The sequence below is a fragment of the Ursus maritimus genome, unplaced genomic scaffold (genome assembly GCF_017311325.1).
Source record: "Ursus maritimus isolate PB19 unplaced genomic scaffold, ASM1731132v1 scaffold_5, whole genome shotgun sequence".
NCBI classification, from domain to species: domain Eukaryota; kingdom Metazoa; phylum Chordata; class Mammalia; order Carnivora; family Ursidae; genus Ursus; species Ursus maritimus.
The window spans coordinates 58,304,306-58,320,111 of record NW_024426663.1 but is presented as its reverse complement, the minus strand read 5'-3'; the positions used below and the strand labels follow the sequence as shown (position 1 = coordinate 58,320,111).

The window sequence follows — 15,806 nt, the reverse complement described above, 5'->3', positions numbered from 1 at the left end:
TATATAACAATTCATGTAGTGTATTCTAGATATAGGAGTAATATTTCATGCTGGGAATTTTTAGGCCATTTTTTACTGTGGAAAAAAATATATAGCATTTTAACCATTTGTTTTTTAAAGATTTGATTAGAGAGTGAGACAGCATGAGCAGGGAGAGCATAAGCAGGGAGGGGCAGAGGGTGAGGGAGAAGTAGACTCCCCACTGACCCGGGAGCCCAACGGGGGGCTCCATTCCAGGGTCCCAGGATTATGACCTCAGCTAAGGGCAGATGCTTAACCAACTGAGCCACCCAGGCATCCCAACCATTTTTTTGGGTATATTTTTTAAAGGTTTGTTTGTTTGTTTGTTTGTTTATTTATTTGAGAGATAGAGCATGAGCGCCCAAGAGTAGGGGGAGGAGCAGAGAGAAGGGGAGAGAATCTGAAGCAGACTCAGAATGAAGCCGAACTCAGGGCTCGATCCCACAACCATGAGATCATGATCTGAGCTGAAATCAAGGGTCAGTCACTTAACTCATAGAGCCACCCAGGCGCTCCAATATATTTTTTAAAGATCTATCCATCGGAGAGAGAGAGAACGATCAGGGGGAGTGGCAGAGGGAGAGAGAATCCTTAAGCAGACTCCCTGCTGACTGAGGAGCCTGATGCCGGGCTTGATCCCAGGACCCTGAGATCATGACCTGAGTTGAAACCGAGAGTCAGACGCTCTCAACTGACTTAGCCACTCAGGCGCCCACATTTTAACCATTGTTAAGTGTACAGTTCTGTGGCGTTAAATACATTCATGGTGTTGTTCATCATCCATCACCACTATCCATTTCTAGAACTTCTTCGTCATTCCAAACAGAAACTCTGTACCCAATATGTGTTCCTTTTTCTTTTTTACTATTTATTTATTTGTCAGAGAGCAAGCGAGCATGAGTGCACAAACAGGGGAAGCTGCAGGCAGAGGGAGAAGCAGCCTCCCTGCCAAGCAAGGAGCCTGATGTGGGACTCAGTCCAGGACCCTGGGGTCATGACCTGAGTTGAAGGCAGCCACTTCACTGACTGATCCACCCAGGTGTCCCCAGATTTCTTTTTCTTTTCTTTCTTTTCTTTTCTTTTTTTTTAAGATTTTTAAAAATTTTTAAGTAATTTCTACACCCAGTGTAAGGCTTGAACTCAACCACAACCCTGAGATCAAGAGTCGCACGCTCCACTGACCAATCCAGCCAGGTGCTCCCTGTACCCAGTGAAGACTGATTCCCTATCCTGCCTACTCTCCACCACTTTACCCTGATAATATCAATTCTACTATCAACTTGCCTATTCTAGTTACCTTATGTAAGTGCAATCATACAGTCTTTGTCCTTTTGCATCTGGGCTTATTTCACTCAGCATAATGTCCTCAGGGTTCTTCCATCCATGTTTTAGCGTGTATCAGAATGTCATTCTTTTTTTATGGCTGAATAATAGTCCATTTTGTGTATAATACTACATTGTGTTTACCTGTTTGTCTCTCATATATGTGGGTTGTTTCACCTTTTGGCTGTTGTGAATAATGATGCTGTGAATAACGTACAAATATGTCTTTAAATACCTGCTTTTGGCTCTTTTGGATATATACCTAGAAGCGGAATTGCTGGATTCGTATTGAGATACTAAATCTCTCTTGTAATATTTATGTTATATGTAAATTGTAGGGTAGTGTTCTATAAGGATTACTGACTTTAGATTGAGAGTTGAGTTCTTATGGGTATAGTCAGTAAATAGCTCTTATTATACTGCAAATAAGAATGTTGATAATGAAGGTAAATTAAGAGCATATTTTCAGGTCCCTCCTGATTTTTCATAACTTAGAAGAGAAATATTTACCTTCCATATCTGATTTTGACTTGAGGTTTTAGTGAAGTAGATGAGTGTGGAATTTTATAGCAAACTGGAATTTTGCTCCATTTTTCTGTGAAAATTCGGTAAATTTTTTGCTTTTTGTGAAAGTTTCACAGTGATTTAAATAGATGAAGGGATTGTATCTTTAAGGGGAAAAGATGTCTTAGTTATATGAAAAAAAGTTAGATTGTCTTGAATTTAAAATACCAGTTTTTCCTCTGATTTAAAAAAGGTAATTGTTTCAGGACATCTGTGTGGCTCAGTTGGTTAAGTGTCTGCCTTCAGCTCAGATCATGATCCCAAAGTCCTGGAATGGAGCCCACATCGGGTTCCCTGCTCAGAGTCTGCTTCTCCTTCTGCCTGCTGCTCCCCCAGCTTTTGCTATCTCTCTATATAAATAAATAAGATTTTAAAAAATAATAATAAATAAAAAGTAATTGAAAGAAAAGAAACCTATTATGAGTTTTAAGTCCTACCTCTTTTCCATTTACTTATAATTTATTATTACTACTACTTAAAGCCAATATGTGCTTGCTTTAGAAACTCGTAAGTGTGAGTATTTGCACTGCAGTGTGTCTGGGTTGATTGGAAGGGAGGGCATTTGGGGAGGGAGAGAACAGGTGATGGTGGGCTGTGATCTGATTAGGAAGTACTTCCTTTGGAAAATGTGTACAGAAAAGTGATTTTGCTATTTTAGATGATGAAGATGATCCTGCAGAGGCTGAAAAGGAAGGAAATGAAATGGAGGGTGAGGAGTTAGATCCATTAGATGCTTACATGGAAGAAGTCAAAGAGGAAGTAAAGAAGTTTAATATGAGAAGTGTGAAAGGTGGTGGGGGAAATGAAAAGGTATGCCATTTGCTCTTATTTTTAAAGATTTATCCAGTATTCCTAATTGGGTAACTTGAATTATTGTCTCAGTGACCTATTGCTGACTTGCCTGACTTGAGAAAGTTGTTTCCTCCCCCATCTCAGAAATGCTAGTACTTTTTCTCAGTACCGCCGATGCTCAGGAGTTTTAGCTGTAAGCATTCTTTGAAAAGTCACTTTTGTTACCACCATCTTCGTGTGGCATCTTTGCTTACTGTTGACTTCTCAATAGGTCCTTTCCAGACTTCTTCCACACTTCATCTTTCATGCTTGAGCCCCTTTCTCACATAGTGTATGTTTCTTTCTTTTTAATAGTATTTGTTACCTTTTTACAGAATATATAGTTTAGTTTTTTATTGTCTTTATTGTTTTTCTTTCTTGTAAAATAAAAGCTCCCTAAGAGCCATGACCTTTATCTGCTTCGTTGATTGATTTATTTTAAGTTCCCTGAACAGTGTCTGGCTTGTCCAGTGAGTGAAAAGTACCATTTAGTAGTAGTTTTAAAATGAACTATATTGCAATATTAGATGTTATATAACTTTACATATTATATAAAATAACATTAAACTACACAGTATTATATAAAATATTTAGTGAACTATGTATTATATAATGTGGTTACGTTACATTTTAAAATTTAAACAAATTCGTAAGGAGAAAGTAGACTCTTTTTTGTCATTTAAGTTTTCAGTAGTAAGTAAGTTAATTCAAATTATAATGTGACAGTTATTATTTTGTTTCATTTACATACAATTTGTTTTTCACTTTCACAAATACTTTATATATTCCTCTTTTATTTTAGAAGTCTGGGCCAACGGTCACAAAAGTTGTCACTGTCGTGACAACCAAAAAAGCAGTGGTAGATTCTGATAAGAAGAAAGGTGAGCTGATGGAGAATGACCAGGATGCCATGGAGGTAATTCTTCCTTAATTTTGACTTTGTTCATGATACTATTCTAGAAGCATATATTAGAAAGCATTGGTGGAGTTGTGCTTTTCAATTATAGAAACTAATGTTAGGAGGAATTCTTGTTATTCTCCACAGTATTGGTGCATATCCAGTGGGTAGAATATTCTGATATCTTTGACCTTTATCTGTATGCCCATGTTTTGCTTCCCCTCTGCCGCTCATCAGCTCACCTCAGACATATAAGGTGGGAGAAGAAATACAGTGACAGAATGAATTGAATTTCTTCCTGTTAACATGCCTTGTAAAGATTCATGTGGAGAGAATTGTATCAATACTTCCCTTAAAGCCATATTAGAATTATTTTTGTTATTTTAGCTTTATGTTGTCATTATGATGTTCTGTGAAGGCCCAGTCTAAAGAAACTAAGTTGAAGAATTCAGAATGTAAAAGCCAAAGAATATTTTCTAGGAGAGGAGGAGTTTATTTATTTATTTCTCCCATTATTATTATTATTATTATTATTATTTATTTATTTTTAAGATCTTATTTATTTATTTGACAGAGAGAGAGACAGCCAGTGAGAGAGGGAACACGGGCAGGGGCAGTGGGAGAGGAAGAAGCAGGCTCCCAGTGGAGAAGCCTGATGTGGGGCTTGACCCCAGGACTCCGCGATCATGCCCTGAGCCAAAGGCAGACGCTTAACAACTGAGCCACCCAGGCGCCCCTCTCCCATTATTCTTTTAAGAGGAGGATTTTATTTTCCTTTCTTTCTTTCTTTCTTTCTTTCTTTCTTTCTTTCTTTCTTTCTTTCTTTCTTTCTTTCTTTCTTTGTAAGAAAGAAAAAGTGGAGGGAAGCAACAGAGCACAAGTGGTGGGGAGGGACAGAGGGAGAAGGAGAAACAGATTCCCTGGTAAGGGGCAAGCTGGATGTGGGGCTAAATCCCAGGACCCTGAGATCATGACCTGAGCTGAAGGCAGACACTTAACCAACTGAGCCACCCAGGCGCCCCAAGAGAGGAGGATTTTAAAAGCTAGGAATATTGCTTCCCGTAAGGAAAAAATAGTAATGGTTTTAGCTTTTTACTTTTTTTTTTTTTAATAGTATTCTTCAGAGGAGGAAGAAGTTGATCTTCAGACAGCTCTTACAGGCTATCAGACAAAACAGAGAAAGCTTCTAGAACCAGTGGACCATGGAAAAATTGAATATGAACCGTTCAGAAAAAACTTTTATGTTGAAGTTCCAGAATTAGCAAAAATGTCTCAAGAGGGTAAAATTCTTTGATTCATGTATTGGTTGTTGTGGCAATAGAGGGGGATATGCTTTGCTTTGCTCAGGAGGAATACTGGATAGGTGTGTGAGTTGATGCATGAGTAGGAGGAATTTACATGGCTTACCTGAAGAAGGGAGAAAGGAAACTAGACCGCGAGAAGTCATTCTAGAGGCTATGAACATCATCTGCAAAGACTGAGACCAGTGAGGAATCAGTGTAGTTTTGGTAGTATTTTTAAAAATGAGCAAAAATTAGTTTGGCTCATGTAGTTGAGATTTTTAGGGTTGAGAGTACTCTTCATGTGAAGTTACCAAATTAAGTATCATTAGCCTTTTCCTTGTGGGGTTTGAGGGTTAGGAACCAGTGTGAATCTGTGTAATATTGCAGGAATAAGGATAATCTGGACAACTCTTGATTGGAGAAGAACTGTTTGTATTACCTGTCAATCATGTTTTTTATTGATGTTGTAATATAAGACATAATAAGAGCCAAATTATTGAAATTCGTTGTATCACTAATTGTATTAACTATCCCCGTGAGCTGTTCAGTAATTTGTCCTGTAGCTTTTCTGTGGAGTTATCTTTAGTAGCACTAAAAAAAAGATTGTTAATCTTACTGTGGCTGATTGAAAATTAGAAGGCATTAATGGAGCAATATTTAACAGCTTTTAATCTGGATTTTGTTTTGTAGAGGTAAATGTATTTCGGTTGGAAATGGAGGGCATTACTGTCAAGGGAAAAGGTTGCCCCAAACCAATTAAATCATGGGTCCAGTGTGGCATTTCCATGAAGATCTTAAATTCTCTCAAAAAGTAAGTGATTAGCAATTATGTGCATTGAATAGGATGGCTCTTTTATATAACAATTAATTGTTACATTTTTATTCTAATAGGAAAACTTACTATTTTTTTCTTAAACAGCTTTATTCAGGTAACATTTACATGTCATAAAGTTTATTCTTTGAGTATACGGTTCAGTGATTTTTAGTATACTTATGGAGTTAAACAGTCATTACCATAATCAAATTTTAGAACATTTCACTTTCACAAAAGGAGGCCTATCTCCATTTGTAGTCACACTTCTCCCTTCTCCTCTCCTAAGCAGCCACTAATTTATTGTCTCTAGATTTGTCTGTTGTGGACATTTCCTATAAACGGGATTGTAGTAATGTAGTCTTTTGTGACCAGCTTCTTTCACTTACCATAACATTTTCAGTGTTCATCCGTGATGTAGTATTAGAATGCCTCAGTACTTCATTCGTTTTGGCAAATAATATGTCATTGTACGGACATACCACATTTTGGAAAACCTTACTGTGGGACTTTGAGAGACCCAAATATCTCACTTTTTACCTTGTCTTCCTTTGGTTTGCTTTTTAAGGCATGGCTATGAAAAGCCCACACCAATCCAAACCCAGGCGATTCCTGCTATAATGTCTGGACGAGATTTGATTGGTATTGCAAAGACAGGAAGTGGAAAGACCATTGCTTTTCTGTTACCCATGTTTAGACACATCATGGATCAGAGGTCATTAGAAGAAGGAGAGGGGCCAATAGGTAAAATTCCTTTCATTAAACTGTTTTTTCAGGTAACAACTTTGTTGTCAGTTAATCAGAAAGACTTGATACTTCATAATGTTCTGTTATAACAATAAAGATGTCTTTATGTACATTTCCTTTATAAATTTGGCACTTTGGGGCTGATTTCCCCTTACCAGCAGGTGGAGTGAGAATCTTCAGAGCTCTGGAGTGACATCTCAGAAGTACAAAAACAGCCTCTCCTGGCACAGCTCAATTTTTAAACTCTGACTCGGCAGGTAGACTCCTCGTGCATCTATCTGTTTATTTATATTGAGGTTTGTGCTTAGCGAGTATCATGAATCAGTGAACTCAACATGGAAGACTGTAGGGAAATATATTTCCTTTTTTTATTTTTGGCCTTAATAGGCTGTATAGTGCCAGCATTTCATTCAGGATTAGGTCTTCAGATTCATTTCTTGATTCATTTGGCAGAGATCTGTTTTGCAAATTTGGGTAGGGTTTGGATATTTGTTCAGCTCCTCTCTTGGAAAAAGAGGGCACAATATATTCCTACTCTGTCTGCCCCTCAGACCAAGGTTGTTTCCGGAAACCGAGGTATGGCTCTGCAGCACAGTGAGTCACTTGATTGTCTTTGCTCTGTGATTTGCAGTTGAGAATGATTTGCATTCTTTTCAACCAAGTATTTTCCTGATGGTTGAGTGAGGCATTTAACTCTTGTTTATCCTTCTATAGCATGTTCTTAAAATCTACTTAAAATTATCATACACCACAGGGTCTGCTGTTATAAAGCTTTTGAAATAGGGTTTTCCAAGGTCTATAAAACAAATAAAAACAAAAACAAAAATTAGACTAAGAAATTTGAATGTTATTGCACAGGTTAAATTTAACACTTTAAGGCATAGTCTCCAGAATTTTGGTGGTTAGTCTTTTGACATATTTATCTTTTCAGCTGTCATCATGACTCCAACTCGAGAACTGGCTTTACAAATTACTAAAGAATGTAAGAAGTTTTCGAAGACCCTGGGACTTAGAGTGGTGTGTGTTTATGGAGGAACAGGAATCAGTGAGCAGGTAGTTATAAAAGGAACATTCAGTTTTTCCATTCTTTTCTTAAATCATTGTGAAAGTGATTTGTTCTAGTGTTTTGTGTAGCCATTGCTTTTATATATTAATTTTTTTTTTTTTTAGTATTTTCTTGTCAGAGAGGGAGTCAGGGAAGGGCAGAGGGACAGCGGAGAGAGAATCTTAAGCAGGTTCCATGCCCAGCATGCAGCCCAGTGTGGGGCTTAATCTCACAACCCTGAGATCATGACCTGAGCCGAAATCAAGTCAGGTGCTTGTCTGACTGAGCCACCCTCCGTGTATAGTGGTTGCTTTCAAAATCTTGAAAAATATGAGGTGTGAAAATAATAGTGAGGATGAATTTTGCTAATATTATATTTTAGGATCTTTAGTCTTTTTAAAAATATTTATTTATTTTAGAGAGAGCACAGGTGGGGAGGGACAGAGAGAGAGAGGGAGAGTCTTAAGCAGACTCTGGGGAGCACGGAGCCCACCACGGGGCTCCATCTCATCACCTCGAGATCATGACCTGAGCTGAAACCAAGTGTTGGAAGCTTAACTGACTGTGCCACCCAGGCGCCCAGGATTTTGAGTCCTTTTTATCCGTTAGCTTTCCTGTTCCTCTGTCTTCCTCTTTTCAAGGAAGGCAGATTTTTTTTTAATTTTACAGATGAAGAAATAGTAAGAAAGGTTAGGTATGTTGATCAAAGTATTCAGGTTAATAAGACTTAGTTTGTTCTAGACTTCTGAATTCCAGACCAGCATTTATTTTCTGTAATTCATGTGACATCCTTAAAAGGTCGTGATGAGTTTTGTGTTAGATCAGTTTCATATGTATCCTTAAATAATTTCAATAAGAATTACTTAATCATACCTTCATTCACTTTCTTTACTTTGGCCTTTCTCCGAGTGTCTTTTTCTTTTTCTTTTTAATTTCTTTTTAATTTTTTATTTATTCATTTCGGAGAGAATACGAGTGAGGGTGGGGTAGCAGGTGGAAAGAGGGAGAGGGAGAAACAGACTCCCCTCTGGGTAGGGAGCCAAATGCGGGGCTTGATCCCCGAACCCTAAGGTCTTGACCCTAGCCAAAGCCAGACACTTAGCCAACTGAGGCGCCCCTCTCCAAGTATCTTCTAAAGAATGATAGTCATTAGATATTTTGCTTTAACTAGAAGGAGGAAAAAAAATGGGTCTGTGTTCAAATAAGTTTTGGACATGTTACATTATACAACATTAAAGTAGGGTTTTTTCCTGCAGGACTTCTTAGTCTTTAATAACAAATATGTTTTGTGATACTAGAAAAATGGGATAAATTAAGTGATATTTTCTAAAAACCCTTTCTGAGGAATAGTTGCTGTTGTTAAACTCATTCTTTTCTGAGCTTATCTTCCTCCGTTGTTTTGATGACAGTAAATGTAAAAAATAATATTTACAAAAATAACTTGATACATGCATGAATATTACATAGAAGTCAAACAAAAGTTTTATGATCTCTAACGCATTCTAGTTTTTCCATTCTATTTCATTTTTAAGCACTGGTTGGGACTTACTTATATAATGATTCACTAATGGAAACAACTTTTAACTTGAAATAATTGGTCTATATAATTGCTTTAATTACTGCTCTTTCAACGTTCTTTTTTTGGTTTTGAGGGATCGTGTCAAATTAAAATTGGTAAAATTCTCTGGTTTTATATTGAGTTCAAAGTTACAGCACCATGTGGTCATGGTTGCCCCTTCCTCTTCCTTCAGTTGTACTCCAGCATTCCAAAGAATTAAGCAGGAAGCTTTGGAGGCTTCTTTTAATGTTTTTTTCTATTACATTATGTTAGAAGCTTTGGAGGCTTCTAATCAGACCTCACTGTCTTTACCCTATGGAGCTGGCAAGGACCCTGTGCAGTATTTTCAGATCTGTTTAAATAAGTAATAGTGATAAATAGACTGTAAAATTTCATCTTTTTCATTAGATTGCTGAACTGAAAAGAGGTGCTGAAATTATTGTTTGCACACCTGGTCGAATGATTGACATGTTAGCAGCTAACAGTGGTAAGTCAGGGGTATTTTTTTTTTTGTTCTCGTTTCTCTTTTTTGAATTCTGTACATTTTTGTTAAAGCAGATATACGAAATCACCAAAGTGTTTTATATTTCTTCTTAAAGCTGTAATATCTTAAAATTTGTATTGCAACAAACTTATTGTTGCAAATGTTCATAATATTCTAGCAATTTAATTTACAACTTTTCGGAACTAACTCCATCTGATCTTTTTAGCTCTTAACATGGATTCTTAATCAAATTTTGTCCTAGTTTTGCTTTTAACAGGGGTGGGAGGGTGGACTATCTTATTCTTATTCTTATTATTATTATTATTACTATTCTAAACTTTAGACTTTTTCCTCCACAGGAGCTAGTATTTTCTTACAATACTGGATAAATTAAGGTATTGCAGCTTCAAGAAATTTATCTTTTGTAAATATTGCATGTTTTTTAGCTCGTATGTTGTGCTTTGTTAAATTATTCCCTATCAAAACTGTTACTAAACTGTTGACATTATTTAACTTCTGTGGAGAAAGGCCCTTCAAGATTTATAGAACTGGGCTTCCGAGACGTAAGCCATCCAAGGTAGGTCATTTAATGCTGTTCCCAACTTTACAGAACTAATGGGGGCTGCAGATGTTAGTTTGGAATACTTAAATATTAGAAAGCATTTATTTTGGTTTCATTTCTTATTTTTTTTGAAGAAAATGCTTTCAAAGGTTTCCATTGCAGTACTCAGTATATACATAATAAGAGTATTAAAAACTGTGAGTAATGCATGTTTCTCATAGCATTCTGCTTGGATTTCTGTATATATTCACTTCTAATTCTCCATGATGTTGGCGAAGTGACAATGAAATTGTTTGATAAATCTCTGTGCCTGTACAGCATACAAAAAGTTTTGGATTGAATACTGATAAAATAATGCCTTGTTTTTTCTCAATGCTGCATTGATTAAGTCTCCTGAAATTCATCTTGATTAATTTTACCTTTTTCCTTTATCTGTCTTTTTGATTTATATTGAATAACTATTTTATACATGTTTTTGCCAGGTGATTGATTCATCATTTGATAGAAATGCTTGTGTTAATCCTTTAGAAAGGCTTTCCTGTGTATGTATTTAGTTTTCGCTGGCTAAGGAACGCCTTGCAACTATTTAAACCAGTGGGAGCACATAATAAAATTGAATTTATGTCTTTGTATAGAAAAATGTATATATGCAAAACATTTGGTATTTAAAGTTTTTGTGTAGTACTTCAGTTACCTAATGATATTGAATAGCTTCTCATTAATACCTTGACATGCCCATTAGAAGCTTCTAACTATATGGAAGTAGATTATAAATTAATTTAAAAAGGAGGTTTTCTGCATCTAAAATCGTTAGCACTGGAACTTGCTTTCCACACATACGCTGTAATCTCTAATATGTTTTTTCCTAGGTGATGCTGTCAGATAATGGCTGATGTGGCTCGATGCTTCATCTCAGTCTTAGTTTTATGATGTGTTTTGGAGAGGGCTGTTTTCTGAATTTTACAGGTCCTTCAGGCCCTATGATGGTATGCAAGAGACGAGTTTGACAAAATAAAGGGCCTCATATACCCATTGTCAGAAAGTACTTGCCATTAGATTAAGATCTTGTAGACCAAAATTTCGTTTCACTGTTTAAACATACCTAACTTACCCCTCTGGTTAAGTCAGGCATTTTAGTTCCCTTTACAGTTTTTTAAAGTTCTTGGTAGTCATAAAATGAATTGTGACTGATTTTTAGTTTTCGTTTTGTCTTTATTTTTTTTCCTCATCCTAGGTCGGGTCACAAATCTTCGAAGAGTGACATATGTTGTTTTAGATGAAGCAGACAGAATGTTTGACATGGGTTTTGAACCACAGGTAATCGCTAAATGTCTTAGTGTTTTGAATTGTAAAATAAACCTTGTAACTGCCATGAGAATGAAATGTTCATATGAGGTCTGAAATTCTCACATTTTTGTTTGCTGTAATATAATAAGTTGAGGACATATGGAATTGAAATAGATATTTATGTTTTGAGTTCCTCATAAAACTGGTTCAGAAGGTATTTGTGCAGGCTTTCCCTGTTAGTCTTTTAAAACCATCATTGGTAGAATTGGAGTGCTGATAATAGAAGCTTAAGCTTTCGTATTTTATAGTTTACTTTGTCCTTTTTAAAAGTATTTTATATATATACACATATATATTTTTTAAAGATTTTATTTATTTGAGAGAGAGAGTGAGAGCCTGCGCATGAGAGGGGAAAGGGTCAGAGGGAGAAGCAGACTCCTCGCTGAGAAAGGAGCCCTATGTGGGAGTCGATCCCGAGACTCCAGGATCATGACCTGAGCTGAAGGCAGTTGCCTAACCAACTGAGCCACCCAGGTGCCCTGCATGTATATATTTTTAAGATTTTATTTATTTGAGAGAGACCACGAGCAGGGGGTGGGGTAGCGGGAGAGGGAGAAGCAGGCTCCCTGCTGAGCAAGGAGCGGGATGTGGGACTTGATCACAGGACCCTGGGATCATGACCTAAGCTGAAGGCAGATGCTTAACCAACTGAGCTACCCAGGCGCCCTCATTGTCCTTTCAAATAAATTCTTTTATTTCATGCTTTTAATTACCTCATGATCAATATAGCACATGCTGTTTACATTCTCCAAATGTAAAAAACGAAGGCCCAGAGCATTTGTCTACTTTAGATTTTCATATTCCTTATACACTCTTCTCTTAGATACAAAATTTCAGTGATAAAAACTTAGAGGGACACATGTTAGGAGGTGGTGTTTTAATTTTTTTTTTAATTTTTATTTATTTTTTTAAAAGATTTTATTTATTTGACAGAGAGAGTCACAGCAAGAGAGGGAACACAAGCAGGGGGAGTGGGAGAGGGAGAAGCAGGCTCCCCACTGAGCAGGGAGCCCTGTTCGGGGTTCGATCCCAGGAGCCTGGGATCATGACCTGAGCCGAAGGCAGATGCTTAACAACTGAGCCACCCAGGTGCCCCAGGAGGTGGTGTTTTTATTAATGAGATAAGGAATGCGAATTATCAGTGTGCCGTGGATGCCAAAAATATTTATTTTCTATCGCAAACTGCGTTAATTGAAATGGAGTATTAGGGACACAGTTAAAGTGGTCTTTCATCTTTTCAGTTTATTTATGTAAGTTTCAAGAAGTATATTACCTGTCATATAGTGCGTATGTTTAGATTTAGGGGTCACAATCTAAATGAGATATAGAAGAGCACGTAAGAGTAAACTGGACTATGATGATGGCTGAACCATGTGAGAAATAGTTAAAGAAAAGAGGAATATTTAGCTTGGAGTAGAGGACTTGATAGCATCCTTTAACCCTTTGAAAAAAGTCTTTCATATGAAACAGTCATTGAGGAGTAGACTTGGGACCCACTTGGGAAGTTATATGAATCTGGATCTGAGCATAATGTGAGAAAGGGCTGGATAAACATTTGGACATGAAACAGGTTCCATTGTGGGAGGAGGGCAGATACTGAATATGCTTTTCATCCTTGTGGTTGGGTAGAGGCAGGGTGGTCCATTTGTGGAAAAAGAGCAGAAGGAATTGATAAATCAGATGGAAGATAGAATTAGATCCCTTTAATGTCTTTCCTAATCCTGGGAAATCTTAGACTTTGTGGTAGTGTTTAAGTTTAGGTTTGGTGATTGGGCTTTTCTGGTCAGTCAGTTAAGCTTTGCTGGAAAGAGGTCAAGCAGCATTTCCCATTGGTGCGCAGAGTGTGAATCATCCCTCGCCGTTAGTGCTTACATCTCTGTAAGTACCTGAGGGAGGAATGCTGAGTAATAGTTTGTTGATCACTGAAACCTGTTGAAGAGAAGAAATTTTAAAGTAAGTTAATGATTATTTTGTGAGCTGTAGTGTTGGTTAAAAAGTGCTGGGTTTGGGTCAGTGCCACAGAGCACTATTTGGGTGCAAAGCAAGTAAAGGCACTCGGTTTGAATCAAAGCTGGTACACATCCGTACGGTGACTTCTATCTAGAGAAGAGTGGGCAGGCGGTATGCCTCCAGACATGATTCTGTACTGAAGAAAGTAATGAAAATTGGGAACTAAATTAAATCATAGCCGCTGAATGTGTGTCTTCCTGAGTGTAAATGTACAGTAAGTATACGTGTTGTGCAATGGCATGGGCAGAAGGTACAGGACTCTTCTTTTCCGCACTGAAGCATGAACAGGCTGGCAGGTTGAAAGCGCTCAGGCAAATCTTTGTGTTATGTTTTAAACTTAACATTTTTAGCGCCAAAAGTAGAGTTTTTAATGTGAAGGATAACAGGATTTTTTAAAAAATATTTTATTTATTTATTTGAGAGAGAAAAAGAGAAATAGAGTGAGAGCATGAGTGGGGAGGAGAGGGAGAAGCAGACACCGTGCTGAGCAGGGAGCCCAAAGCTGGGCTCGATCACAGGACCCTGGAATCATGACCTGAGCCGAAGGCAGACACTTAACTGACTGAGCCACCCAGGCACCTCAGATAACTGGATTTCTTAAGAAGACCACAAGTAGTAGAAAAGTTTACCTCTTTCTTAAACCTTACTGATTTTTTTTTTTTCAATTTACTGATGAAAAACTTGTACTTATTAGTGGGCATCTTCCTAAGGGCTGCAACAGAATGTGAACTCCTTTTAGAACCAAAGACAACGGAAGAGTACATTAGGAATCCATTTGTTCCTATATCTGAAATTGGAATCTATTAAAAGTGGCATTTGACAGGATATTAAAAAGTAGTTTTCCATGAGAAATTGCTCCATAGTTTCTGGGTTTGTTCTTTTTTAATTTAGTAAAAATAAAGAGTAAGAGAAGAAATTAAGTAGATACAGAAATTAATATTTAGCTTAAGTTAGCCACTATGGAGCTGTATTCCTTACACTATGGAATATATATAAATAATATTCCTCTCAGTTAAGAAGTTATTATTTACATGTTCTGTTTTTATTAAAAACAATTTTTAATTGGCCTAAAATTATTCATGCCTGTGTCTAATACAAAATGAAGGGAGCTGAAGATTCCGAAGACATTACTTCAAGTTTTCACTTTCATTCTTTCTTTTATTCTTTCCTTTCTTTTTCTTTTGTTCTTTTTCTTTTCTTTTCTTTTCTTTTCTTTTCTTTTCTTTTCCTTTCTTTTTTTTTTTTTTAAGATTTGTGTATCTGAGAGAGAGCAGAGGAAGGGCAGAGGGAAAGAATCCCAAGCAGACTCCCTGCCAGCTCGGAGCCTGACTCAGGGCTCTATCCCACGGCCTTGAGATCATGAGCCGAGCTGAAACCAAGAGTCAGACGCCCAACCAACCAAGCGACTCAGGTGCTCCACCAAGTTTTCACTTTCGTAAAAATACCAATCACATAGTAAAGTGAGAGAGTAAATGTGCTTGTCCGTTGTACTCTGTAAAGCACCATGCTTGCATTAGTCATCTTAAGGAGCTCACTTACTGTAACTTTGAAGGCTGTCTTCAAATTGGCACCAATTTAGGTTGCTAGGTGGACGATTAGACACCTCAGCATTTCTGAGTCTCTCTCTTGAGGCCACTGGTGAAGGGTTTGGTACATAAACAGCTGATGAATAACATGGTTGCTACTTAAGGAAATTGAGGTACTGAAAATAGACAGATTTTTGTAAGCTTATTTTTAAGTCTAATGTAATACTTTACATTAGAGGAAACAGATTCAGGGATGTAATGACATTTGACCAACCCCTGCCCCCACTGCCCCAAGTTTCATTCCTTCTTCATACTACGATCTAGTCCAGCGTAATTTTTACCAACATAGATACCAACATTTCAAGGACCCTATTTGTGATTTAAAAATTGGGATTGGGATATTTATATTGGTGAGTAAAAAAAAAAAATTGGTAGCAAATTATTTTCTCGAGGGTAAGGAAAAGCATTGCACATCATCAAGAGAAGTACAAGACAATGTTAATTTTTTAGAATGTCTCTAAAAGGAGCATATGCCAGTGATCAGGAGTTGAATCAACAAAAAGTGGGAACACTGCTACCTTTGTAAACATTAGTGACTGGACTGATGAATTTAGTTTTAGCCTATGAGTGTGAAAGGAGAAGTTTATAGCTGACCTGAAAGTATCTGTGTGGAGTGAGAGAGGAAACATACTGAAAAGTTTCAGGAACAGCTTTTAATCAGTAGTCCCCAGTCTGATAGCTCCCAGTCTGATAGCCAAGGCAGTGGAAACACAGACCAGTTATCACTGAAAGAGTG

The 15,806-nt window shown here is 37.2% G+C and overlaps 1 protein-coding gene across 1 annotated transcript in view; it reads left to right on the top strand.

Annotated features, from left to right (window-relative positions):
• DDX46 (DEAD-box helicase 46) overlaps nucleotides 1-15,806 on the top strand; it is a 68,061-nt gene that overhangs the window by 15,473 nt on the left and 36,782 nt on the right. Inside the window, 8 exon segments of the mRNA XM_040622430.1 lie at nucleotides 2,567-2,718; nucleotides 3,542-3,655; nucleotides 4,752-4,917; nucleotides 5,611-5,731; nucleotides 6,300-6,475; nucleotides 7,410-7,531; nucleotides 9,490-9,568; nucleotides 11,362-11,444. Of these exon segments, the coding sequence (XP_040478364.1) occupies nucleotides 2,567-2,718; nucleotides 3,542-3,655; nucleotides 4,752-4,917; nucleotides 5,611-5,731; nucleotides 6,300-6,475; nucleotides 7,410-7,531; nucleotides 9,490-9,568; nucleotides 11,362-11,444 (1,013 nt within the window).